Source organism: Notolepis coatsorum (assembly GCF_963971535.1).
Source record: "Notolepis coatsorum genome assembly, chromosome: 1".
Classification (NCBI taxonomy): domain Eukaryota; kingdom Metazoa; phylum Chordata; class Actinopteri; order Aulopiformes; family Paralepididae; genus Notolepis; species Notolepis coatsorum.
The window spans coordinates 75,480,915-75,506,916 of NC_140165.1; the positions used below are offsets into that span (position 1 = coordinate 75,480,915).

Sequence of the window (26,002 nt, forward strand, 5' to 3'; positions counted from 1 at the left end):
AAATATATATCCATAAATAAATATATATATTCGGTTTAATCTGATCCTTCACAACAGCCGCACCCTAATTAGTCCCACCTAATTAGCTAAGCAGAGACAGATTAACCGCACTGTCTACCACTCAAGGTCCGCTGTAAGGGTCAGTCAACTCACAAAGTCATGGGGTCATGGTCGTCATCGATAGTGTCTGGGAGTCTGGGCAGTTCTATTAGCCTCGCCACGGGTCGTGTGTAAGTTCGCCCTTGGACGAGCACCTCAGCTGCTCGGACCTTGCCATCGGCACCGGTGATCACTTTGCTTACGCGGCCAGCCGGCCACATAGCTCTGGGTAGTGACTGGTCGATAATCATGACGACTGTTCCTTCTGTCAAATTGTCTCTCTCTTTTACCCACTTCTGGCGGGTCTGTAGAGACGGTAGGTAGTGGAGTAGAAAGCTGTTCCAAAACTTGTCAGCTAGTACTTGACTGTACCTCCACATTCTTCGGCCGTTCGCTTCTTCAGGCCTGTACATGGTCTGGGGTAGCGCGGGGTCCAGCCGCCCCATCAAGAGTGTGTTGGGGGTGACTGGGTCGACATCTGCTATATCACTGGAGACGTAGCCAAGGGGCTTTGAGTTCAATACTCCCTCGATCTCCGTGAGGACTGTCATTAGGACTTCTTCCGCCACGGTCTGGGCCCCAAGCACGGCGTACAGGGCTGTCTTTATTGAACGTACTTCTCGTTCCCAGGTTCCACCGAAGTGGGGTGCGTTCGGGGGATTAAACTGGAAGTCAATCTGGGATGGAGCGAGGTGGGTCTTAAGTTCTGGGCCCATAGCTTGGAAGCTCTCTCTCAGCTCTCTTTCTCCGCCTTTGAAGTTTGTCCCGTGATCAGACAACAATGTAGACGGTTTTCCTTTCCGTGATGTGAATCTTCGGAAGGCCATAAGGAATGAGTCTGTGCTCATGGTTGGAAGGAGTTCGATATGTATCGCTCTGGTGGTCATGCATTTGAATACAATACCCCACCGCTTCTCGGTTCCTCTTCCTTTCTTTATATACAACGGGCCAAAACAGTCCACGCCTGTGGAGTGGAATGGCTTGTCGCCGAGTCGGAGGCGACAGGGAGGTAGGTCAGCCATCCGGGGTATGCTGGGCTGCGCGCGCCACTTTCGGCAGTCTAGACAGGTTCGCTGGAAGCGTCGCACTGCTTCTCCTCCTTGAAGTATCCAACAGCGACGTCTGATCTCCGCGAAGACTCTCTCTGCTCCTGCGTGGTGCACATCCTCGTCGTATTTCCCCATGATCAGCTCTGTGACCTTGTGTCGGCTGTTTTTTTTTTTTTTTTTTAATTTTTTTTATTATTGCAAAACAAAACTTATTAAAAGTCAGTACTCAACACACAATGTATAATGAAACTTTCAGTAAAGGTGGTTAAAATATATGCAAGTACAGAAACAGGATAAAACAAAAATAGTCAATAATAACATTTTAACCGTATACCGTGTATATCCAGCGAAGTTACAATTATATAAATGTTAGTATATAATATACCCCGAATACCTATTTTCTAAAACCCTACACACATATGCTCCAGCTCAAATCCCCCCCTCCCGGACCCCCTCTTGGATAGTACCTCCATTATCCCTCACTCCTAACCAGACATCACCATTATAGGCTAGCTTTTATTCTCTCCACCACTTCTAACCACATTAACATTTTGGATTCATTGAGCCCTAGAATTCTTGCTGTTGATATTTCTTGATATATCACATCAAGATATGTAAGAAACCACACTTTCCGGCACATTTTTTCCGGTTGAAACCAACGTGATGCAATCAGTTTTTTAGCTACTGTGATACCCGATAAAACCAATCTTTTTAGTTGTGGGTTCACTGCAAACTCAAAAACATCATTCAATAGCAATACCGCGGGGTGTACAGGTATATTCCAAAATACGAGTATTGATAATTGATGGGACACATCTTCCCAGAATGCCTTAACTGGTGGGCAGTCCCAATACATGTGCATAAATGTTCCTTCGTCCCCATTTGTACATTGGGAGCATTTGGAGTCTTGTATAAGCCCCATTTTGCACAGCCTTATAGGAGTCAAGTATGTCCTGTGAATATAGTTCAGATTGATTTGTTGATGATCCGGGTTCCTTGATGTAAGTCGGACATTTGCCCAGGCTCCTTGCCAATCAAAGTCATTTTCCAGGTCTGGTATATCCCTCCTCCAGACATTGTCTAGTTGAAGGGTTTCGTATGAGGACGTTAGTAATTGATAATAAAAACCTGATACAAAACCTCCCAATGTATCTCTGTCATAGAAAAATTTGTGGTATCTGTGGTGTTCAATTGGTATGCGTAATGGAACACCGTGAGATCTCATACAAAGTCGTAACTGTATGTAAAAAAGCCATGTGGACTCGGTGAGGTTAAACTTTATGCATATTTCGACATAACTACAGAGGCCCTTGTTATTAAAAATATCCCCTAATGAGTGTATGCCTCTTTCTTCCCATACAGGGAATCTTATAGGTCGTTTTCCCATTAAGAGAGCATTGTTATTGAATATGGGAGTGTGATTATGCCATACTTGATTGTTAGGAAATTTCCTTTGTGTTTCCCGCCATGTCCTGATTGCATGGGTTATTATTGGGCCAAATTCTCGCTCACAATGCTTGATTGAGAGTTTAGTGTATGCTATGTCTTTCAATCTCTGTGGGGCTACTATGTTTTCTTCTAATTTTCTCCAAGATACCAAAGCCTCGGGGTCAAACCATATCTTCTTCAATGGTCTTAATGTGAAGGCATTAAAATATTGTAAAAAATCTGGGACTGCCATGCCACCGTCTGCTTTACTTCTCTGTGCGGTGGATCTTTTTATGCGAGGTGGTTTGTTATTCCAAATAAATTTGTATGTGGAGGTTTGTAATCTTTTCCAGTAGCCCTCTGGAGGAGGTAACGGAAGCATTGAGCTGAAGAAATTGATTCTTGGTAATACATCCATCTTAACTATTGATACCCTTGCCTGTACTGAGTTTTTAAGTTTTGCCCACCTGTCCAGGTCGTCCTTGATTTTGTTCTGTATTTTTGTGTAATTGTGCTTCACCGTTTGTCTTATGGTGGGGAATATTTCCACTCCCAAGCATCTGAAATGTTTTACCATCGGTATCGCACCTGGGAGGGTTATATCTTTTTTTGCAGGGGTGTTAAGTGGAAGGAAAGCCGACTTCGGCCAATTTATCTTAAATCCCGATAAATCACCAAAGTTCTCAATCAACTTGAGCAGATGAGGTAATGTGGTGTTGGGGTTTTGCATGAACAATATTACGTCGTCCGCATATAAACTAATTTTTTGTTGTGTGCCCTTGATTACGATTGGTTCTATGGATTGGGATTGTCTTATATATTGTGCTAAAGGCTCTAATGATAAATTGAATAGTCCGGGACTAAGAGGGCAACCCTGTCTGGCAGAGCGTGATACCGGAAAGATTTTGGAGATGATTGTGCCTGTTGTAATCATGGCCGATGGGTCCTTGTATAGTACTTTAATCATATCAATGAAACCTTTTCCTAACCCCATCCTTTCCAATACTGCCCATAGAAACGACCATTCCAACCTGTCAAATGCTTTCATGGCATCCAGGGATAGTATCGCCTTAGGTGTGATGTCCTCTTTGTCTGTATCTAGTACGTGCAGTATTCGCCTTATGTTATCATTGATCAGGCGACCTTTTATGAAGCCTGTTTGGTCCGTATGAACTAAAGACGTCATATGCTTTTGCAATCTGATGGCTAATATCTTAGAGTACAGTTTGACATCGGTTCCGAGGAGGCTTAAAGGACGGTAACTACCGCATTCAGTGGGGTCTTTGTCTTTTTTGTGAAGAACTGAAATGAGTGCGGTATTTTGGTGTTCAATGAAGCTTCCCTCTTTGACTGAGTATAAGATCATATTTAGTAATAAGGGTCCAAATATGTCCCAGCAAGAAATGTACATTTCTGATGGGATACCGTCAATTCCCGGAGCTTTGCCGTTTTTCATTCCGGATATGGCCTTCTTGAGTTCTTCTAATGTGATCGGTACTTCTAACTGTTTAGCGTCTTCATCCGTAAGTTTAGGGAGAGTAATTTGATTAAGATATGTGTCTAATTTGTCTTGATCAAAGGTCGTTTCTGAGTTATATAAATCGGAGTAGAATTCTTTGAATGTATCGTTTATTATTTTGGGTTCTGTTACTAGAGCTTGTTGTTTCCTAATGGCAGTTATATCTGCAAATTTTGCATTAATTCTTAGTCGCATGGCTAATAGGTGACTAGGTTTAGAACCTTGGAAGTACTGCTGTTGTCTAGTGCTGCGTATTTGCAATTCCGATTTTTGTCTGTACATTGCTTTGATCTCGGTCTTTAGAATGTTAACTTGGTTATCTAGTCTAGTAGAGTTGTTGTATTTTAAAGAATTAAAAAGCGTTGAGTAAAGCGTTTCCATTTCAGACAGTTTTGTGTTTTGATTTTTGCGCAATATGGAGGTAAATCTATCCGAGAAATCCTTGATCATACTCTTTACCGACATCCATAATATTCTGGGATCTTGCACCGAGTTAGCATTATCTTGTAGGAATACTGTGAGAGCTTCTTTAATTTGTGTAATGAATTCCTTGTTGTTAAGCAGCATCGAATTAAAACGCCATCTTGGGGCCCGGGTAGATAATGTACCAAATGTTGCTTTCAGGATTAAGTAGCAGTGATCTGATAGCGCATTGGGTGTCATTTCCACTTCGTATTTATCAAATATTCTCGGGGATGCAAAGACGTAATCAATTCTGGATAGTGTGTTGTGTCTCGCCGAACGACAGGAGTACTTGCGGGTCATGGGGTTAAGTGAACGCCATAAATCAGTTACTCCTGTTGATTTCGACCAATCTTTTAATGCTTTAGATGAATTCTTTTGTTCACTGGAGAAGGAAAGGTAAGTTTTGTCCATCCTTGGGTTCCAAATGGCATTAAAATCCGCACCTATTATGTATGAGTACTCGGGATGGTTTAACATTTCTCCTGTTAGTGAAGTGAAGAAACCCACTTCGTACAAATTCGGGGCATATACCGCTGCCAATGCAATTTTCCTGTTATTGTGTATAATCCTAGCTATAGTTATGCGCCCCTCAGCATCCGACCATACCCCTTTCAATTCGATATTTAATTTGCGTCTGACGACTATGGCTACCCCTCTAGTTCTCGTAGCAAAAGAAGAGTGACCAATATTATGGTATATGTTATCCGCTAACGTATTTATGTCTCCCTCTAAAATGTGCGTTTCGCTTAATAGTGCCACGTCCACATGTTCTTTTTTCATCAGTGTAAGCACGCTTTTGCGCTTGTGTTGTTTGTTTATCCCACCGGTGTTCCATACCATTATATTCAAACTAGCCATAGTCTATGCATGTTTTCGTGTAGTTTTTGGTAATGTTTCTGGAGTATGAAGTTACAATAGATGCACATCCAATTAATGAGGTCCCGTTGAGAGCTGAGCTTAAAAACATATATATATACAAATAAAAATCCCCTATTTTCCCCTCTCCCAGAAAGTCGAACATGCCTGTGTTCCAAGAACACATCCTCCGCGATTGACTTTCTCCCATGGTCCACCGGATTGCCCAACCTGAGCATTGTAATCCTAATTTTCCTATGCTCATTGCCATAGGATCTAACATTTCCATTCTATTGCAATAGAATGTCGCTTTTGGTCTTGCACCTTCCCTTACTGTAATGAAGTATTGTGATAAATAACCTAAAGATAAAAATAAAAAATAAAATAAAAAGAGAATAAACCTTTATCGACATATTCCTTTGAACCCTCCACCAACGTGTGGGGAAAAAAAAAAAAAAGGAAAAGATTGTAGATCAGTATTGACACCTTAATGTGAAGAACATTGGAAAAGAATAATGTAAGTTACAATATATTTAAAAAATATATAGTAATATTGACAACTTAATGTGAAGAACATTGGAAAAGAACAATGTAAGTTAAATTATATTTAAAAAATATAGGGTGATGAGAAGAAAAAATTTAATAAAATAAAAATCAATGGAAAGATATAGATAAGGAATAAGAGATAAATAATTATCAACGTGGAGAAGCCACTAGAACCGATTTAACTGATTAGATAAGATAGAAAAGCAGCGCCTTTTAGCGCTTCAATGTGCCTTTAATGGAGTGATTACTTAAATTGTTAGAATAACCTTGCTGTGCTCATACGTTTATGTGTGGATAATTTTAAAGTATTATTAAGGGCTGATTGCACTTCATTTAATTTATTATATGCTATGTGTATGCACACCGAATGTTATTGTTAGAGTTGTATGCTTCGTTGTCATGGTGCCTTATATTCTAGAAGGTTGTAGAATATACTAGTGCCTAGACTATTTTACATTCCAGAATGATCTAAGAGACCCAGGGCATTTGAGCGATAAACCCAGAATATTCCAGATAGATCTTTTTGCATTGATATTTATTTGTCCCCTCAGAGACCAGAGACTGAAATTATAATGTATTATGAATCGTATTATACACAGTACACATTGTTATAGACGACTTGCATATCGTTTGCTACTTTGATGAATACAACAATGTTATTCCAACACTGGTGGAATGACCTCATTGATGAACACAATAAAGTCATTCCAACACTGGTATATATTTAGAGAGAGGCTTAACTGATTCCGGCATTTCCGTCATGCTTTGGGTTATTTGCTGCATTTTGAATCAGGAAATCCTCAGCATCAAAGGGTGTAAATGGACCTGACCTGCGGCCGTTATTGTCCAAGAATGATAACAGCGCCGGATATGCTAGCCTTGGCTTGTGGCCGGCTATGTACAGCTTTTGCATCACAACTTTGTATGGTTGACGTCGGATGATGGCCTCTCTGCTCAAATCTTCGTAGATAAATATTGGTTTATCACCATACTTCAGCTTCCCACGTTGGTTGCGAGCATATTTGATGATTTCATCCCTTGTTGTAGTTTTCCGCAGAGTGACAATGATGACTCTCGGCCCGTTGATATTTTGCCCCTGGGAACCAATTCTGTAAACTTGTTCCACTTCTGGCACTTTGTTTGGATCGGAGTTTTCCAAAATCGTTGATAACTCGTTTGGAAAGTTGATGTCATCGCAGTTCACTGATTCATCAAGCCCCACAATGCGGATGTTATTCCGCCTGTGGTAACGATGGGTTTCTAGTTGCCTCTCCATCACTTCGTTTTTAAGCAATTTTATTTCCCTCCGGTATTCATCTTTAACTTTTTCCATCTCTTCTCCCATCTCTGTCATGATACCTTCGTTCGCCTTGACTGCTTTTGTGTTTTCTGTCACCGAAATCTCCACTGTCGTGATTCGCTCTGACTGTGCATCGAACGCTTTCTTGACTTCTTCTAATTTCTCATCGATGTGATCGAATTTAGCCTCGATGCGATCGAATTTAGCCTCGACGTTTGCCTCGAGCGCCTTGATGTGTGTAATCTGCAGGTTAGACTGTTCTACCATCTGTTCTTTCATCAGGTTAGACTGTTCTACCATCTGTTCTTTCATCAGGTTAGACTGTTCTAACTGTTCTTTCATCAGGTTAGACTGTTCTACCATCAGGTTAGACAATGTGTTGAAATCGGGTGGATTTCTGCTTTCTTCAGTTGACGGCATATGGTAGATAGATGCAGTGACGTTGGAATCCATAAATCTGACTGCTCTCCCTTTCACGGAGCTTGAATCTGTACCTTCTTTTATGTTGGTCTCTATTGACTCTCTTTCGGGGACCGTAATCGATGATCCCGGTACGTTGTCCTCTTCCTTCTCCTCCTCGGAGCTTGTCGCCGTCGGCTCAGAACCAGCGACGGTTAGGACGCATCTATCTCGTTTTTTTACGTCCTGCGCCGTTGAAGTTGCCGTAGTTATTTTCTCTGCCTTCTTTCCACCTTTAACCATATTGTCTTTTGATATGGTTAGTAGAGGGTCTTAACAATACATACGATGTGGTCTATTCTCTTTCTTTACTGTCCAAATAATGTTTTTAAACGAAATTAGCGTTAGTGGGAGCGGAGCAATTGCAAAATGCGTGTGCTACATGTTGTAGCGTAACCGGAAGCTCTTGTGTCGGCTGTTCAAGACTATCGGGTACTTAACGTCATCCGGTAGATCGGGGGCTCTCCGCAGACGACCACCCACTCTGATGAGATTATGGGCGTCACTCTCGGGTGCCAGGTGGAGCAGTCTGCTGTCTGATGGGACGGGCCTTCCTCCCTGTAGACAGTCTAGCTCATCGGGGAACGAGTCTCTCTGGGCTCGTTGTAGTAGAAGAAGTTCTGCTTCTTCGTAGTCAGCTGCTGAAATGTCGGCAGTGGACTGAATCTCTGGGTGGTGCCACAGGAATGTCTTTAGCTGCGCACTCTGTAGGGTAATGCAATCATCTATGTTGGGGTCTGTGGAGGCGACTGTGCTCAGTCCACAGAACATAGGTTTCTTGTTCTCAGCCTCCTCTTTACTCGCTTCCCGTGGGGTGGGCGTAGGCCACTCTTCTTCCGGGAGCTTGAGGAACTCTGGTCCGTCACTGTAGATGTTGCGACGGGTGAGGTCATCTAGGGACATTCCCCGGGTGATGACGTCAGCTGGGTTGTGTTTGGTGTCCACATACCGCCAGCTCGCTGCTTCTGTTAACTCTTGAATCTCGGTGACTCTGACTCCCACGAAGACTTTGTATCTGCATGAATCAGACTTGATCCATGTGAGTACTGTCGTGGAATCTGACCACAAGATTGTTCTGTGCACCGGAATGGTGAGTTCACGTTGGATTAACGTGGCTAGATGCGCTCCTGCTAGGGCTGCGCAGAGCTCTAGACGCGGGATAGATTGTTGCTTTCGTGGGGCTATTCTTGAGCGAGCCAGGATGAAAGCGTGTGTATCTCTCCTCCCTTCTCTTGGGCACGCAAGTAGGCCACTGATCCATAGGCTACTTCGGAGGCGTCGCTGAAGACGTGTAGATCCATCTTGCATGTCTCTGGCCTCACTGTGGGTGGGAAGTAGCTGCGGCGTATATTGACGCCTGGGAGTGAGCGGAGTTCCGTCTCCCACTCTCTCCATGTGGAGGCAAGGGGTGCGGGTATTGGGTCGTCCCAGCCCTGGTCCTTGTCCCATAGTGCTCGTACAATCATCTTTGCCCTGGTGGTGTAAGGTAGAATACATCCCAACGGGTCATATTGTCTGGCGAGTGTTCTGTACACACTCCGTCTGGTGGTCGGTATCGCCGTCGACCTTCCCTGCTCCGTGGTCAGGGGTTTGTGTCTATAGTGGAGCGAGTCTGTTTTGAAGCGCCAGACTAATCCTAGTGTCATTTCTTGGGCTTCTCCTGGGATGGTCGCCATCCAGGTCTCGCTGCTGGCAGCCTTGTCCGCGGGGGAGAGGCTGCGCAATACGTGCGGGTCGCTGCTGGCCCACTGCCTGAGATCAAAGCCTCCTTTGATCAGGGAGGCGCGTAGCTTGATTAGGAGAGCCTCGGCTTCTTCTTGAGTCGAAACGCTTTGTAAACAGTTGTCCACGTAGAAACTGTTCTTCACACTGTGTCGGACCTCTTCATCTGCTGCTGGGTCCTCTGCGACGTGTTTCTGTAGTGCAAATGTAGCACAGCACGGGCTGCATGTGGTTCCGAAGGGGAGGACTTCCCACTGGTAGATGGCTGGGTGCTCATCTCCGATCCTCTCTCTCCATAGGAACCGCAGCAGGGGCTTGTCCTCCTCCACTAGTCTCACCTGCAGGAACATCCCTTTGATATCCCCGCTGATAGCCACCTTGTCCTGGCGGAAGCGTAGTAGCACGCCTAGTAGAGAGGGGCCGAGTGTGGGGCCGGGCAAGAGCTCTTTATTCAGATTTTGGGATCCGATCTGGTAGCTGCAGTTAAACACAATGCGATCCTTGCCGTTGTGGTGGACCTTGTGGTGCGGCACGTACCATGATTCGGTCGTCTGATCGGCCTCTTTAATGTCAATCTTTGTCACGTGTCCCGCTGTGATTAGCTTCTCAATCTCAGCGCGGTACACACTCTCTTGAGCGGGGTCTTTGGCTAGGCGCCGCTCTGTGTTCAATAGATACCGCTCCGTAGCGTCTTTCTTTGCGTGAAAGGTGGGCATTCCCTCTCGCCTCAGGAGTGGAGTTGCGTATATCATCACTCCGCCGACTGTGACTCTCTTGGTCCCTTGCTCGAGGAGGTTTATGGCGTAAACGTCTTCTTTAGAACGAATGTCTTTCTTTTCGTTCTTAAAGGGCATTGTCTCTAGTGTCCATAGCCTCTCGACATGCTGCAGGAGAGTGGTGTCTTCTTCTGTCACTCTGGAGTGGAGGCAGCTAGTGGCTGCTGTTCGGTTGAGAGATTTAGCAAGGGGGCCTTGTAGTGTCCATCCTAGGCGGGTCTCGACTGCTGCAGGACAGCCTCGGGGTCCTGTATGGACCCGGTCTATCGGGACTATGAGGTCTGCATGGTCGGAGCCTATCAGCAGGGTCGGGGTGGCGCCGTCTATGAGCGGGATAGGTAGTTGACGCAGGTGCACATATTTATCCATCAGCTTGGCGATGGGGTAGGTGTACTGTGACAGTCCTATTTCTTGGCTGGTGAAAGCATTTGTAATCCTATACCGTCGCTCTGGCTGCCCGCTTGCTGCGATAGTGAAGGAGACATTCTCGCCCTTTATCGTCTTTAAATCTCTTCTTATTGTCCGAATCGTCATTTGGTTCTCGCTCCCCCGCAGTCCCAGCTGGGCCGCAGCGGACGCGAGCAGAAGGGTCTTCTCTGACCCGTCATCAAGGACGGCGTAAGTGTCCATGACTTTATCTTGGTAGCTCAATGTTACACGGACTACCTTTAAGAGCACTTGGGCGCCGCTGCTGCTGGCGGGGTCAATGTACATGACACTTGCCTTGGTGCTGCTCGATGGTGCAGGTGCAGGCTTTCTTCTGTTACTGTCGTGTAGGACATCTAGGTGTGCTCCGTCACACCGACTGCACCTCTTCTTTAGGCGGCACTCGGCTGCCATGTGATTGCGCGCACATCGGTAACAGCGCCTGTTGGACTTTATCCATTGACTCACTTCTTCTGCATTCATCTTTGTGAACAGGTCACATTGTGACAGCCAGTGTTCCTTCTCGCAGTACGGGCACACCATCTTCCACTTCTCTTTTCTCGAGGGGGTACTGTGGTTCTTACTGCTCGGTACTGATTCTGATTGGTGCATGATGCATCTTCCATCGTTTATTCTCCTGGGTCCCTCTCTGGAGCTTGGTGTGCTCCGCACGAACGTATCCAGTCGTAAGCTGCTGACTTCTCTCGCCAGGAAGTCGGCTAGATCGAGGAGGGATGGTTCGGGACCGTTAGGATCACGGTAGTCTCTCTGCCGCCTAAAGCGCTCTTGTCTGGCGGGTGGCAGCTTCTCTAAAATCCTCTCGACGTTAGAGTTGGCGTATAGCTCGTGCATACCCTTTTCCCGTTGCGCTCCCAGCATCCCTACCAGGGACTGCACTTTTATAGACAGGTCGTCTAATGAGCGATTGTCTGTTGCTGGGGGTAGGCGGTCAATATGCCTTATCTCTTGGATTACGTAATCCCATATACGTCCATATCTCTGGTCCAGCGCTGCTAGAGCCGCGGTGTATGGGGTCGTAGAGGTGGCATAGGCTAGCGCTATATTGTGCGCTCGCGGTACTTTCAGGTGCTTCAGTAATATTGCATACTTGTGGCGTTCATCAGCGACATCCACCATCATTGTCTCTAAGCACATCCGGAGCTCCGTGTACTGTGCTCGATTCTCATAGGTGAAGTCTGGAAACGTCGGTGTGGCAATGTATGACGCCGTGGATGGCTGATACATCGGCGAGCGTTGGGGGAGAGGCCTCCTAGGCGAGTCTCCTCTTGCGCCTCTCTGTGGGCTGGTACCGGCAGGGTACCATGGCCCGCTGGTCCAGGTGCTATTCCTCGGGGCTGGTCGTGCGTCATGCTCACCCGTGAATAGAGTCGGGGGTCTGTAGCGCAGCGCCGCGGGGGTATAGCCTGGGCTGTACTGGACCTCCTGGTCCGGTGGAGTACTGTGCTGTCGTCGGGCTTGGTTCTCCTCCTCTCCCTCTTCTTCTTCTATCAGGTCCTCTAGATCCTGTAGTCGTTTATTTAGCTTCTCCGCAGTGTATGCTGCTCCTTCCTTGTAGCTGGGTCTCGCTTGGACCGGTCTGGGAAGGGGGTCTGCGGGGGGTATAGGCTTGGTCTGTTGGTCAAGTTCAGGGTCGCTTGCTCGGTTAGGAGACGCTGCCCTTGACTGTTGTCTCGACGAGTTCCTTGAACCCCTGGCGGAGGGAGAGGGTGTTGCCTTGAGGATCAGCTGCTCCATTAGCTGCGCTTGTAGTCTGTCGCGCTCGGCTTCGCGCTTGGTGAGATCTGCTTCTCTTTGGGCACCGGCAGCGGCGCGCTGGGCGTCGGCCCGGTCTCTTGCCATATTCTCTTCCGTCTGAAGGCGTCTCATCTCCAGGCGTATGCGCTCTTCTTCGCTCCGTTGCTGTGTCTGGAGTCGATCGCGTTCACCCTGAAGTCGATCGCGTTCACCCTGAAGTCGATCGCGTTCGGTAGAGGCTGTCAGGCTGGCGAGGAACACCTGTGATAGCATCCTCTCCGCTTCGCTGGGGGAAGACGGTTGTAGAGGTGAGCCGCTCCTGGCGGTACTCGTTGGGGAGTCCTGGAGCTCTATTTCCTCGGCGCTCTCCTCTTCTTCTTCCGTGCAGAGTTCTCTCTCTGTAGGGTTGTCTTCCTCCCGGGGCTGGTCGGGGACTACTTCTTCGGTATTGGCGGGGGGTAAAGGCATGTCAGCTCCCTCCTGGTCCCCACCGTGAGCTTGGTCAGTTACATTAGAACCCACTAGGGCCTCTGTGGTCGGGGTAACCTGGTCGTTAAGGTCAGACATAATTTTACTTTCTACTTTTACCGCGTTTACCGTTTGTCGAAGGCTAGGTAGTTGACTGACAGCGTAATCCTCTAAGTACTGAGGTGTCTGTCGTCTGCGCCGCGGGCGTTCTACGTTAGGAGGACCGTTTCGTGGAGTGTTCATCATAGGCCATTTCAATATTAATAACACTATATTAATATTACACTAGTTACCCTCCGGCTCGAAGGACCAATTGTAACTGAGGGGTACAATTCCCTGACTGTATTGATAAGTATGGTATCATTAAACCACTACCGATTATGTACTTTAACTACTGGCCACACAGTACATGATATAGATATGATGAACACTTTCCCACCATGAAACGAAGTCCACACAAATGTATAAATTGAATATTTTATATAGCAAAGGGTATATACAACGTTCACTTAATGACATTTATGATTTGAATGCACTTGTAAGGCAAATGAGTATTCGTAGGCAAATCAACATTGAATGTCCAATCTCTGGTTACGCAGGGAGCAAGTATGCAACCTGGTTCTTTAGGGAACTATAGCGATGGTACTTAAATGATTATAGCTGGATATACTAAAAGGGGGTCCCGCTGGTTGTAAGTCAGTAGAGGGGGGGGGGGGTTAGGAGAGCCGCCGGCGATATCCCATCTGGCCAACGATTTCTTGGGAGAATTCAGAGTGCTGAACACGGTGCCCACAGAACCTCGGTCCACAGATGAATACAGCTGGGCCCTCTTGTAGACGGTAGCTGCCGGTCCACAACGAAGAGACGTGAGGCGACCTCACTCGGGGTAGAGCGCCGTCTCACCTGGACTCCTCTCGGGGGGTAGTTCCAACACTCACCAGTGTTGGCTGGTATCCATGGCATAAATCAAAGCACCCAAAGCAAGTAGATAATCCAAGCCGTGTAGGGCTCGCCGTCGTCCGGGTAAGGTAATCCAATGTGCAGGTCCACTCGTCCTGGCCCAGAACTCCTCGGATGAAAGCACCACACGTGGTCTGCCCAGCCTGGTTAAGACTCTAGATAACGCCAGGAACGATGGGGGTACTGCTCACGTTATAACTCTAACCGAACGATGCACCATACATAATAGACTATTATTAACTTAATAGAAATACGTCCCACTCGACGGTATAGTGCCAAACTATGACAATTCAACTATTAATCCACACGATGTCTCAATGCCATTCTAAGGCCAAGTTGACCATACTGCACCACACGTGTATCGTGGGTGAGGCTTAACGTCTTGCCACTAGGTTGGAGGGTAAAGAACTAATGGACTAAAGGACTAAAAGAAAGTTCTACTTTACTTGCGCCATATATATATGCGCTGTGAACAAATAGTACCATTCGTATTTCGCCAGACGTATTCCTACGCGGAACCGGGCTAGTAACGACATGTTCGTCGGCACGATTGAACTTGAACCAAGGGGCTTGGCTGCTGGCGCCAGGTTCTTGTCCAATGAGAGAATGAAACTATTATGGGCTGTTAGTAGACTAAAGGGATATTCAGTGTATATGTACAAGGAATATACAAGGGATATAAAACGATATACAAATACTATTAAATATATATCCATAAATAAATATATATATTCGGTTTAATCTGATCCTTCACAACACCTTATGTAGGACATGTCCAAATTTTATAAAGATCCATTCAGAAATTAGTGATTAGGAGTGATTTTGGTCAACTGTGTACAAAAGAAAAACTCAGTTTTCTCATAGACTTCAATTCATTCAGCTGTTTTTCTCTTCCTATTTTCGCTCGTTAGTTTTTCACCTAGATCCCTGATTCATACATCCCCACGTCGGGTATCATTGGAAAGCCACACTCATTGGCTACAACCCTCCATAATCATTATCGAGATCGCCAAATGATTGACGGAACTAGAACCCCAAGAGTCGGGAGTGGTATTTTGCGCAATACCGTGTACTTTGCACAAGCCTCGAATACCGGCATGTAACTCGAGAACCGCTGAACGGATTTTGTCGGATTTTGTCGCTCTCGAGAGGCAACAAATAAGCCTTCAATTCGATATATTTATTGTATTGCAAAATATGCACACCCGAGCCACTAGTGGTCACTAAAGTGCCGGTGGGCAAATCGTCCTAAAAAGGGCCCACATGTGGGCCCTTGCATGTTAAAGGGGAACTATCTTATAAATGGCCTTTTTCAGTGTTTAGCATTGTTTCCTAGCTATATGGACTTATATTAATAGGATCTATGTCTCTAATTCTATTCTCATATTGGCGCATTCTTCCAATTCTCCTCTCACAATATTCACCCTCACTGAACTGAGTCATCTGAAAATGTGCTGATCTGTGATGTCAGAGATGTCTCAGCTGCATAATAATGTGGCAACTCAGGCACCAGGCCACACAGTGGTTGGAGCCCAGCCTCAAAACGGCTCGAGATCTTGAGGTAGAAAAATGCTGTTTTTGAGTACTTGATTAGAAATACAAAACAATGAATTAAAAAAGAAGAAAAAAACAGAGGTGTTCCATAGACTCACAGGAATTGTGTAAAAGTGCCCAAATAGTGAAAGAAATTGTAAAATAGTTCCCCTTTAAGATAAAGTGCTTGATTCTTTACAAAGAAAATCAAGGCCTGGAATTCCTCGAAAACAGCAAATTTTTTAACAAGATGCTTAAAAAGTCATTGAAATTCTAATCAGCCATTCGCATTGAATGTTTTGTTCATCCATGATCAAATTGTTCTGAATCAAGAAATCTTTTTGTTTTGTTCTGTTTTTTGTTCTAGAGTGTGATGATCTAGCTTGCTCTAGAACAGGGGTGGGCAATTATTTTTCCCGGGGGGCCGAATGAGCAACTGAAAATATGTTGGAGGGCCGGGCCAAAATTCCAAACTCAATTATGCATAATATAAATTTTTATTTCTATATAAAAAGCAGTAAATGGCATTGTTTTGACCCCTGGTAAGAGTGTATGTTATTATTTGGCAATTAAAAGGTGAGGTTAGCTTTCAAAAATATAATTTATTCAAATAGAATTTATTTCCAAAATGATAAACAAAATGTGAAACATTAATAACAAACGGCATGTATGAAAAAGTGCTATACAAATAAAGTTATTATTTTGAGTTTCATGTACTATTGAAACAAGGATTTTCTTAGCTTTCTAAAGACATCACATCATCTTATAGCCAAAATAAACAAGACATGTCACTGAACTGTGTAAAGAAAAGTGTCCCAGTAGCCTTTTTTACTTTACATGCCTATATTAAACATTTAATGTTTTCAGAACTGTGCAAAAAAAAGAAACACATTTTAGTGTTCTTCAGCTATTTTTTTTTTTCATTCAGTGTGATAAATCCAGTCTCTGTTGAGCTTTAACAAGTCCATCAAAGTCAGGTTGCATGTCTGAGGTGGAGATGCGAAGCACAGCTGCCAGATGTTCATCAGTGAGAGAGGATCTGTACCTGGACTTGGTAAACGTCATGACTGAGAATGTCTGTTCACATATATGTGGATCCAAAGAGAACCAACATCTTCTGAGCATGTCTCCTCATGTTTGGAAAGTTCTCCTCCTTGATGCAGTGATGCTGACTTAAAGTGCTCTTTCAGTAGTGAATCAGACTGCAGGTCAATGAGTTCAAGCTGAACATCAGTGGGTGCACTATCAACACTGCAGGTAAAGGGAGAGGAAACCAGCTGCATTTCATCCTCAACCTTTTTGAAATCTTGAAAACACCTTGAAAATTCATCATGCAGTGCTCCCAACATGGATGAGTACCTGTGCCGGTGATCAGCTGATGGTTTGACTTCTTTCAGGGTTTTCATGTGTTTGAGATTGTTGATGCCTAGTTGCCTTGAAATTAATTGCAACTTTGTCATGAAGGCTTTCACATGGCTATGCATTTCATGAGCAAAAATGCCCTTGCCCTGCAGTTGTGTGTTCAGTAGGGATGGGTACCGTTCACATTTGAACCGATACGGTACCGGTACCTGTGAATCGATACCGGTACCCAACGGTACCTTTTTTCTGTACTTTAGTCTCAAATCTTTTTATCTACCTACAGTACCTCAGTTGTGAAAAAAGAAATCCAAACTTCAAATAACCACACTTTCGACCGTTTTCGGCTTGCCCCGACTGCTTTGTTGTTGAATCAAGTCAAATTATAGGTAAGCGTATATTGTGCGTGTGAACGTTGACATGAAAAGAAAAAAGTAAAAAGAAAATAATAATAAATATTAAAAAAAAAAAAAAAAACAAAAAAAAAATTATTATCATGTAATATTTCGCGGGCCGGTCAGAATCATCCCGCGGGCCGGATTCGGCCCGCGGGCCGTACAATGCCCAGGTCTGCTCTAGAAGATGCATTTAAAAATGAATTGTATCCTTCGAGTGACATCCATGAAAATGAAAAATAGTGCTTGGAAAAGTACTTAAAAAGTCCTTGAATTTCATTTCGCAATGTCTGTGGGAACCCTGAAGAAAACAGGCAGTAGACAATATCATCACAGTAAAACCATGCTTCCTTGCCTTCTCTCCCAGGAATATACTCCACCGGCCGATGTAGTGGGGGGTGAGGACACCAGGACGGCGTCTTCAGCACCGGATCTGTTCCAGGTCCAGCTGAGCTTCCTGCGCGGCAAGGTGCGGCTCCTGCTCTCAAACGCACCGGCGTGTCAGCAGCAGCACGTCAGCTGATTGGGTATCCACCTCGCACCGGGGGGGGGGGGCGGGATTTGACACTTTTAACCCTACTGATTGGACGGTGGAAGTGGCGTTGGACGGTCAGAAGGATGATGTGATTATCCTCCAAGATGGAAGCTCAGAGGAGCGAACCACTCCCAACGAGATGAGGGAAGATATAGCACCTTGGAATACGGACATGAAATATGGACATGGTGAAGCAACCAGGAAGGAGGCCTATGAAATGCACTGCTCCGATAGCTCCTCAGTGGGCACGCTCCAGCACTTTGTGTGTATGTATATGAGGGATTATGAGTTTGAATCAGTGTCTGTCTGTCTGTGTGTGTGTATGCGTGTTTGACCCTTAAACCCACTGAACTGATAAATGGACCACCCACAAAATGTAGATTGTACATTCGAATTTGTAGGGTTGTCTGGTTGTGACAGTCTTTACAGTAGCAATGTAAAAAAAAGAAAAAAAAAATTCTAATCCGTCAAACTCTTCACATTTTCCAACTGTGCCACGTAGAAATATAATACTTTTTTGTATTGTTATTATTCTTTGTTTCAGTAATGTTTTAATGTATTTTTATTGGTTGTGTACTTACTATTTATACAGATTTATATTTCTACTTTTAAGTTCCAGTATCTATTATGTGTATCCATTTTTTTTGTGTGTAGTCTTTGATGTGAGGGACCCTGGTTGGGTTCTTCTGGATTCTTCTAGCTTATGGTATGATCACTGTGTAACACTGAACTTTATTGTAGAGGAACGTGTAGACATACAGGGTTCCTACATCCAGGGTTCCTACATGCCTTCTGTTGATCCAATTCCCTGACTGTTTCATGACAAATCATTTCCACGACCATTTGTCAATAGACCACTGTACTTCCACGTTACATTGAGCGGGGTGAGAAAAGGAATGAATGTGGACGAGAGCCTTGATGTAAGTGGTTGTAAAGTGACTATAGCTCGGCCGAGAAAGTGCCAATCGACTTGGGATTGGTCTCTCCGTGTTCAGGAGACTCAGGCGTATTAAAAGCCTATTGGATCATGTCTCCAGCACCCCCACAGCCGTATCTACAACCACTTAATGTCAAGGGTCTCATCCACAGTCATTCATTTTCTCCCCCTGCTCTCTCTCTCTCCCATGATTTCAGAATACCGGAAGTGTTGCGGTGGTCTATGTCTGAGTTCAACTGAGCTCCTTACTTTGAAATAGTTGATTTGCACGCCCCGGCTAGAGCAATCATCTGGGACTTATAGATAGTTATAGATCTACCAGCAGTCGAGCTTCACCTTTCAGACTTTTTTTGGGGGTATAATCTTCATGTCTTTCCAACACAATTCCATGACTTTTCTGGGCTTTCCGTGATTGTAGGTCCCCCGGACATCATATCCACACTGTGCCTTCGTATATCTGTCTGTTTATACTGTTTACATTCACAGTTGTACAATCAGCGTTCGTCCAGTTAATGAAACGCGGAGGTTTGAGTCGCAGGGAAGGGAGATGGAGCTGCCGTGCGAACTGGGAAACGGTTGGATGTTTATCTGTGAGTGTGTGTGTGTGTGTGTGTGTGTGTGTGTGTGTGTGTGTGTGTGTGTGTGTGTGTGTGTGTGTGTGTGTGTGTGTGTGTGTGTGTGTAAATGCTTAAGCCACGCTCAAACAGAAGCTCTAGCCTACGCAGGCAGCAGGACCACCAGGAAAAAACGATTGATTGGCTCCTAGAACGAGCATCCTGTTCCGGCTGTCACCGAATCAGTCAGCCTCACCCCCCCCCTCCCCCCCCCCCCCCCCCCCCCCTTCATTCATTATCAAACAGGCGGGCAATTAGTCTCCCTTCTCGGAACCCGTGAGCCCTTCGCTTGACGTTGATTTTGCACCAATTCCAGAAGAATCGCGCTCTGTGTTTGTTGTTTGTTGTCGTCTTTTTACATCTGGCTGTGGAAGTGGGACATGTTTTGTAAGGATGTTTGTACCATGTTTTTGTTCCTGTTTTTCATATTGCCCCCCCTCCCCCACACACCACTGTACCATTGGGTATTTAAAATACAAAATATTATTCTTAGATAAAGAGAGGATGGATGGAAACAAGATGAGAGGATGTTTGGTGTCTTTGATGTCTGTCTTTCAGTCCGTGGTGTTGACGGACGAGGCGGTGCTGTTTGCGTCACTGTAACGGGGCCTTCTGGGCTTCAGGTGGTAAAGACGTATTCAAGTCTTTATATAAAGTACCACTCTTACGTGTCTTAAAGGGGGCGTTCACCCAAAATTTAAATCATTCCTCTTACTCAGATTGAGTCTGAGTTTTGGTGTGATTTGCCGGGTTTTGTAGATATCTGCCGTAGAGATGTCTGCTGTCGCTCAAACACGATGGAGCTGAACAGCACACGGTTCGTGGCGCTCAATGTGCCAAAAGCTATGTCTCTTTCCAGAAATCATAATAATAATAATAATAATAATAATAATAATAATAATAATAATAATAATAATAATAATAATAATAATAATAATAATAATAATAATAATAATAACTGTATTTGTATATAGCACCTTTCATACAAGAATTGCAGCTCAAAGTGCTTTACAGCAGAAACAAGATGAGCACAAAATGAGCACATAAAGTGCAGACATATAAAATCAGTTTTTCACATTAGGATCTAGCATCCCAACAGGCCACTTTGTTTATGGTTTGATTCTATGGCATAAAATGACGTAACATCAACAGATCATACGCCGGTTGCGTGAATATTAAAGGCAACCAACTTGTGTTCAGCTTTTCTCTGATTGGCCACGACCCCACGCCGCTAGCCCGCCCCCTTTTGCCGCGAGCGCGGCAGGAACCTTCAAGTTCCCTGGTGCAAAATAAATCTGGTAGTTCGTTTATGATGTTAATTAATAATAAACACTGTTAGGACTCTTAATAATAAACACTGTTAGGACTATCTGACTCTTAATAATAAACACTGTTAGGACTATCTGACTCTTACTAATAAACACTGTTAGGACTATCTGACTCTTAATAATAAACACTGTTAGGACTATCTGATTCTTACTAATAAACACTGTTAGGACTATCTGACTCTTACTAATAAACACTGTTAGGACTATCTGACTCTTACTAATAAACACTGTTAGGACTATCTGACTCTTAATAATAAACACTGTTAGGACTATCTCGATTCACGCGTCACTACTGTAACTAGAAACTGTACATTGTAACGTTATATGTTATTTCGCGTTTTTAACGTCAGTCACTGACTCACTGTACATCAGTGTGGAGGCTGGTAGTTCGTTTATGACGTTAATTAATAATAAACACTGTTAGGACTCTTAATAATAAACACTGTTAGGACTATCTGACTCTTACTAATAAACACTGTTAGGACTATCTGACTCTTAATAATAAACACTGTTAGGACTATCTCGATTCACGCGTCACTACTGTAACTAGAAACTGTACATTCTCGAAGACACTCTGATGTCACGAGACCGCCGCCATCTTGGTATAGGGGGACCATACGGATTTCTACCATCAAATCCATGCATTGAGCTCCGTTTTTATTACATGTTTTATCACATTCTTGTTCATTTCATAACATTTTCATACGATTTGTTTTGAAAATATTGAGGCCAACATGGCATTTCACTATTTCGAAAGCCTTTCTGGTGATTCTAAGGCGAGATATGAGTCAAAGATCTCCCCCTGATTGACTTGACATAATGTCCATACAAAACACCTGCAGGCATGGCCATCTCTCGAATACCCAAATTGAAGCTGCTGTGTTACGTTTTGTACTAATAACGAACACAGAAATCCAAATCGCAAGTTTTATATAATACCAGCTGATGCATCACGGAGGAAAAAGTGGCTGGTGGCTAACGTTCGGCTAACTCGCTCTGTGTTGTGGTCGTGGTAGCTACATGCTAAGCTAACGTTAATTACATAATATCGAACCGATAGGAGCTTATCTTATCTAATCTTACGTGGTGGTACCACGTGTGCCACTACCCGATCAAACATCCACGTAAGATTAGATAAAATAAGCTCCTATCGGTTCGATATTATGTAATTAACGTTAGCTTAGCATGTAGCTACCACGACCACAACACAGAGCGAGTTAGCCGAACGTTAGCCACCACCCACTTTTTCCTCCGTAATGGTATAAAACTTGCGATTTGGATTTCTGTTTTTGTCATTAGTACAACGCCTAACACAGCAGCTCTTTGGCATTGTGAAGGACTGAAGAAAATTCCGCTTGATAGTCTTTAATTTGACGCTTTAACGATCCGTTTCTGCACTAAATTAACCGTACACAATGTACGAGGCGGGGCAGTTACCCCCCACGCTGCAGTTGCCTAGCAACAACAGGCAGGAAGTTGACTTCGAGAATTGTAACGTTATTTCGCGTTTTTAACGTCAGTCACTGTACATCAGTGTGGAGGCTGGTAGTTCATTTATGACGTATTGCTGGCTCTCATATTTGCGAATACAACAGCGTTCACCCTGATGTAAACAAAACAAGTCATTGCGACGGCCAACGGAAGGCGGCGCAACTCTCTGCCGCGCGGCAGAATCAGAGAAACGCAAGGCTGAACACAAGTTGGTTGCCTTTAATATTCACGCGACCCGGTTACTCAAGACCCTGTGAGCAAAGTCAAGGTGAACTATTTCCTACACCCACTATACATTATTATGAGGGTGTACTTCGGTAGAAAGTAGTTCCTACTTGAAACCGCTCACAACACGGTCTGTGTGTTATCTCTCCACCAGGTCATGGTTTCTGGAAAGAGACGTTGCTTTTTATTAAAAAAAATATATATATATTTGCCACTTTCAGCAACACAAACCATGTGCTATTCAGCTCCAGTGTGTTGGAGTGATGGCAGAAATCTCTACAGAAAACATACGTCTCAAACTATCTGGATGGAGAGATAGCACTCGGGGTAAGAAATGTGTTTTTTGTTTTTATTTTGGGTGAACCGCCCCTTTAAATATGCAACAGTAACAAGTATTAACCCATTCATTTCAGGTAGGAACGAGTCTCATCTTGGGATTCTAGAACTACATGCGTTTCAATGACCAGTAGCCTGAAAGAGTTAATCCGTGATTAGTTTGACCTCTTGTCAATATATATATATGGTATGGTTTATTCTTAATGCCCGAGGGGAAACATGGTTTGCCACCAGAGTGAATACAAATACACAGACAAGAAACAATTACATACAGTACAAGTTATATAACACAGTAAAAAGAAGAAAATAAGAGAGCCTCTCAACACAGAGCTAGCAGTGTTTAAAGAATTTAACCGCAGCAGGAACAAAGGACCTTCTCAGTCGCTCAGTAGAGCATCGAGGCATCAAAAACCACTATCACTAAATGAGCTTCGCAGAGCATCAAATTATATTGTACAGAGGGTGGCCTTCAAAAGATAGAATAGCGTTCAATTTAGCCCTAGTTCGCTTGGCAATAATAATCTCCAAGGAATCAGGAGAGAGGCCAATCACTGAGCCAGCCTTTTTAATGATTTTATTTATACGTTTTTTATCAGTAACCGTGATGCCCCCCCCCCCCCCCCCCATAAAAAAGGACACTGGCAAGGATGCCTTGGTAGAACACATGAAGAAGTGACTGCGATCAATATCAAAGGATCTCAGCTTCCTCAAATGAAAAAGCAGAGTGGTGTGTCAGCATGGTTATGCCATGTTCAGCCTGGCTGGGGCTATAGCCATAGTCTGGTTGGGTCATGGTATGGTTGGGTTTGTGTCTCTCCATTACCCTCTCAACCTTTCAAAATGCATGCCTCTTTACCCTTGGGTAACCGTCGGTAGTGTTGTAGTAAAGGGTTAACCTGTAGTGTGGGAGTGAAAGGGTTAACCTGATGTTGTGTGGCAGTGAAAGGGTTAACCTTCTGTGTATTGTCGCAGTGAAAGGGTTAACCGTTTGGTAGTGCGGCAGTGAAAGGGTTAAGTGCTAGGCCATGACCTCACATCAGGGTTCCCACAGACATTGCTAAATGAAATTCAAGGACTTTCAAGTACTTTCCTACGCACTATTTTTCATTTAAAAAGGATACAATTCACTTTTAAATGCTGTTTTTTTTATAGATTTTTTTTTAATCCAATATTTATGGCTTAAAACCCATTTCAGACAATTAGTTACACTTTAAATAAAAAAAATTCAATTTCTTGATTCAGAACAATTTTATCATGGATGAACAAAACGTTCAATGCAAATGGTTGATTTGAATTTCAAGGACTTTTTAAGCACCTTGTTAAAAAAGCGGGAATAACTGTTTACGTCCATTTTATGGTTATGGGGTCAAAGGTACAGGCTGCAGGGGAAAAGTAGTTGAATACATCTTGAATATAATGAGATGATCAGCTTACATCTAACATTACAATGTCTCTCTATTTTGAGCCCCGTTAAAGGCCCAGTCTGTGATCCCAATGTAAACGGGTAGCTCCACATACAAATAAAAACTAAATGGGCTTCATATTCTATAGCATTGCTAGAAGGTCTGAACCATAATTAAAACCTCATTTGGGTGTAAGAGAGAGCTCACAAACATTTTATGGCCTCATAAAATTCAGAGCCCGGACCTGTCTCAAAACCCTGCCCTCTTTTCTTGATCCTCCAATCACAGCTGTCGCTTACCTCTTTGATTGATTGATTGAAAAATTTATTAACAGATTGCAGAATGGGTACAGTACAGTACAGCTCAATACATACAATTGTTAAGGGGATGCAGACCAGAGAAAGACTTTCGACTTGTTTACATCAGGGTCCCCCATTTTCAATTCATCATAACATATATGACATACATGACATACAGATAGACAGTACTGCTACATCTATACATTTATGACATATCAGATTTGCAAATACAGTACTGTTTGTGATACAAAAGTGTCCAGAAAAGGAGTATATACATTTGGCATAGAAACTGTACATTGGAGGAGGTTGGTTGGGTGGGGTGGGGTTGGGTGGGTTGGGTGAGGGCTGTACATTGGAGGTGGGGGGGGGGGGGGGGGGGTTGGGAAGGGGACACACACACATTTTACACTGTACATTGGAATATTGACAAAGCCTTACTTGGTCATTTACTGTACAACTAGGTTAGGACATTTGTAGGGGCCAGTTTCGAATTGCAGTCTCACGTAGGTGTTTTTTGAGAGTGTTTTTGAAGGTGGGTAGTGATTCACATTCCTTTAAGTCAGAGGTAAGCGACAGCTGTAATTGGAGGATCAAGAAAAGGGGCAGGGTTTGAGACAGGTCTGATTTCTAGCTGTAGGAGAGTGGTGCATGTTCAAAAATACTGACTGAACTGTCCTGGGGCACAGGAAGAACATACTGACTGAACTGTCCTGGGGCACAGAGAGAACATACTGACTGAACTGTCCTCAGGAAGAACATACTGACTGAACTGTCCTGGGGCACAGGAAGAACATACTGACTGAACTGTCCTGGGGCACAGGAAGAACATACTGACTGAACTGTCCTCAGGAAGAACATACTGACTGAACTGTCCTGGAGCACAGGAAGAACATACTGACTGAACTGTCCTGGAGCACAGGAAGAACATACTGACTGAACTGTCCTGGAGCACAGGAAGAACATACTGACTGAACTGTCCTGGGGCACAGGAAGAACATACTGACTGAACTGTCCTGGGGCACAGGAAGAACATACTGACTGAACTGTCCTGGGGCACAGGAAGAACATACTGACTGAACTGTCCTGGGGCACAGGAAGAACATACTGACTGAAATGTCCTGGGGCACAGGAAGAACATACCGACTGAACTGTCCTGGGGCACAGGAAGAACATACTGACTGAACTGTCCTGGGGCACAGGAAGAACATACTGACTGAACTGTCCTCAGGAAGAACATACTGACTGAACTGCCCTGGGGAACATGAAGAACATACTGACTGAACTGTCCTGGGGCACAGAGAACATACTGACTGAACTGTCCTGGGGCACAGAGAGAACATACTGACTGAACTGTCCTGGGGCACAGGAAGAACATACCGACTGAACTGAACTGTCCTGGGGCACAGAGAGAACATTGTGTCAATTCTTAAGATGGGTGGTGTTCCCCTTCCAGTGCAAGTGGAATATGGAGGTGTAGTGGTTACTTCCTGGTCTATAGGGAGGTGTAGTGGTTACTTCCTGGTCTATAGGGAGGTGTAGTGGTTACGTCATTGCCGTTTCCCGCGCGGTCCACCCCTCTTAAAATCGCCGTTAATTTCCAATGGACCCATTTCTAAATCGTCTCGTTTAAAACAAATAAAACATGAACATTGGCACGGTGTACCTTTCTGTGTGTATTCATCCACAATCTATAGCTCAACATGAAAATAAATCACCTTTA

General features: G+C 44.2%; 1 protein-coding gene across 1 annotated transcript in view; it reads left to right on the top strand.

Moving 5' to 3' along the window:
• Positions 1-17,637, top strand: part of epoa (erythropoietin a) — a gene marked incomplete at its 3' end in the record, with an annotated part of 105,650 nt that extends 88,013 nt beyond the window's left edge. The window contains exon 5 of the mRNA XM_084329607.1: positions 17,482-17,637. Within this exon, the coding sequence (XP_084185733.1) occupies positions 17,482-17,637 (156 nt within the window). The remainder of the gene's footprint in view (positions 1-17,481) is intronic.
• Between the last annotated feature and the right edge of the window lie 8,365 nt (positions 17,638-26,002).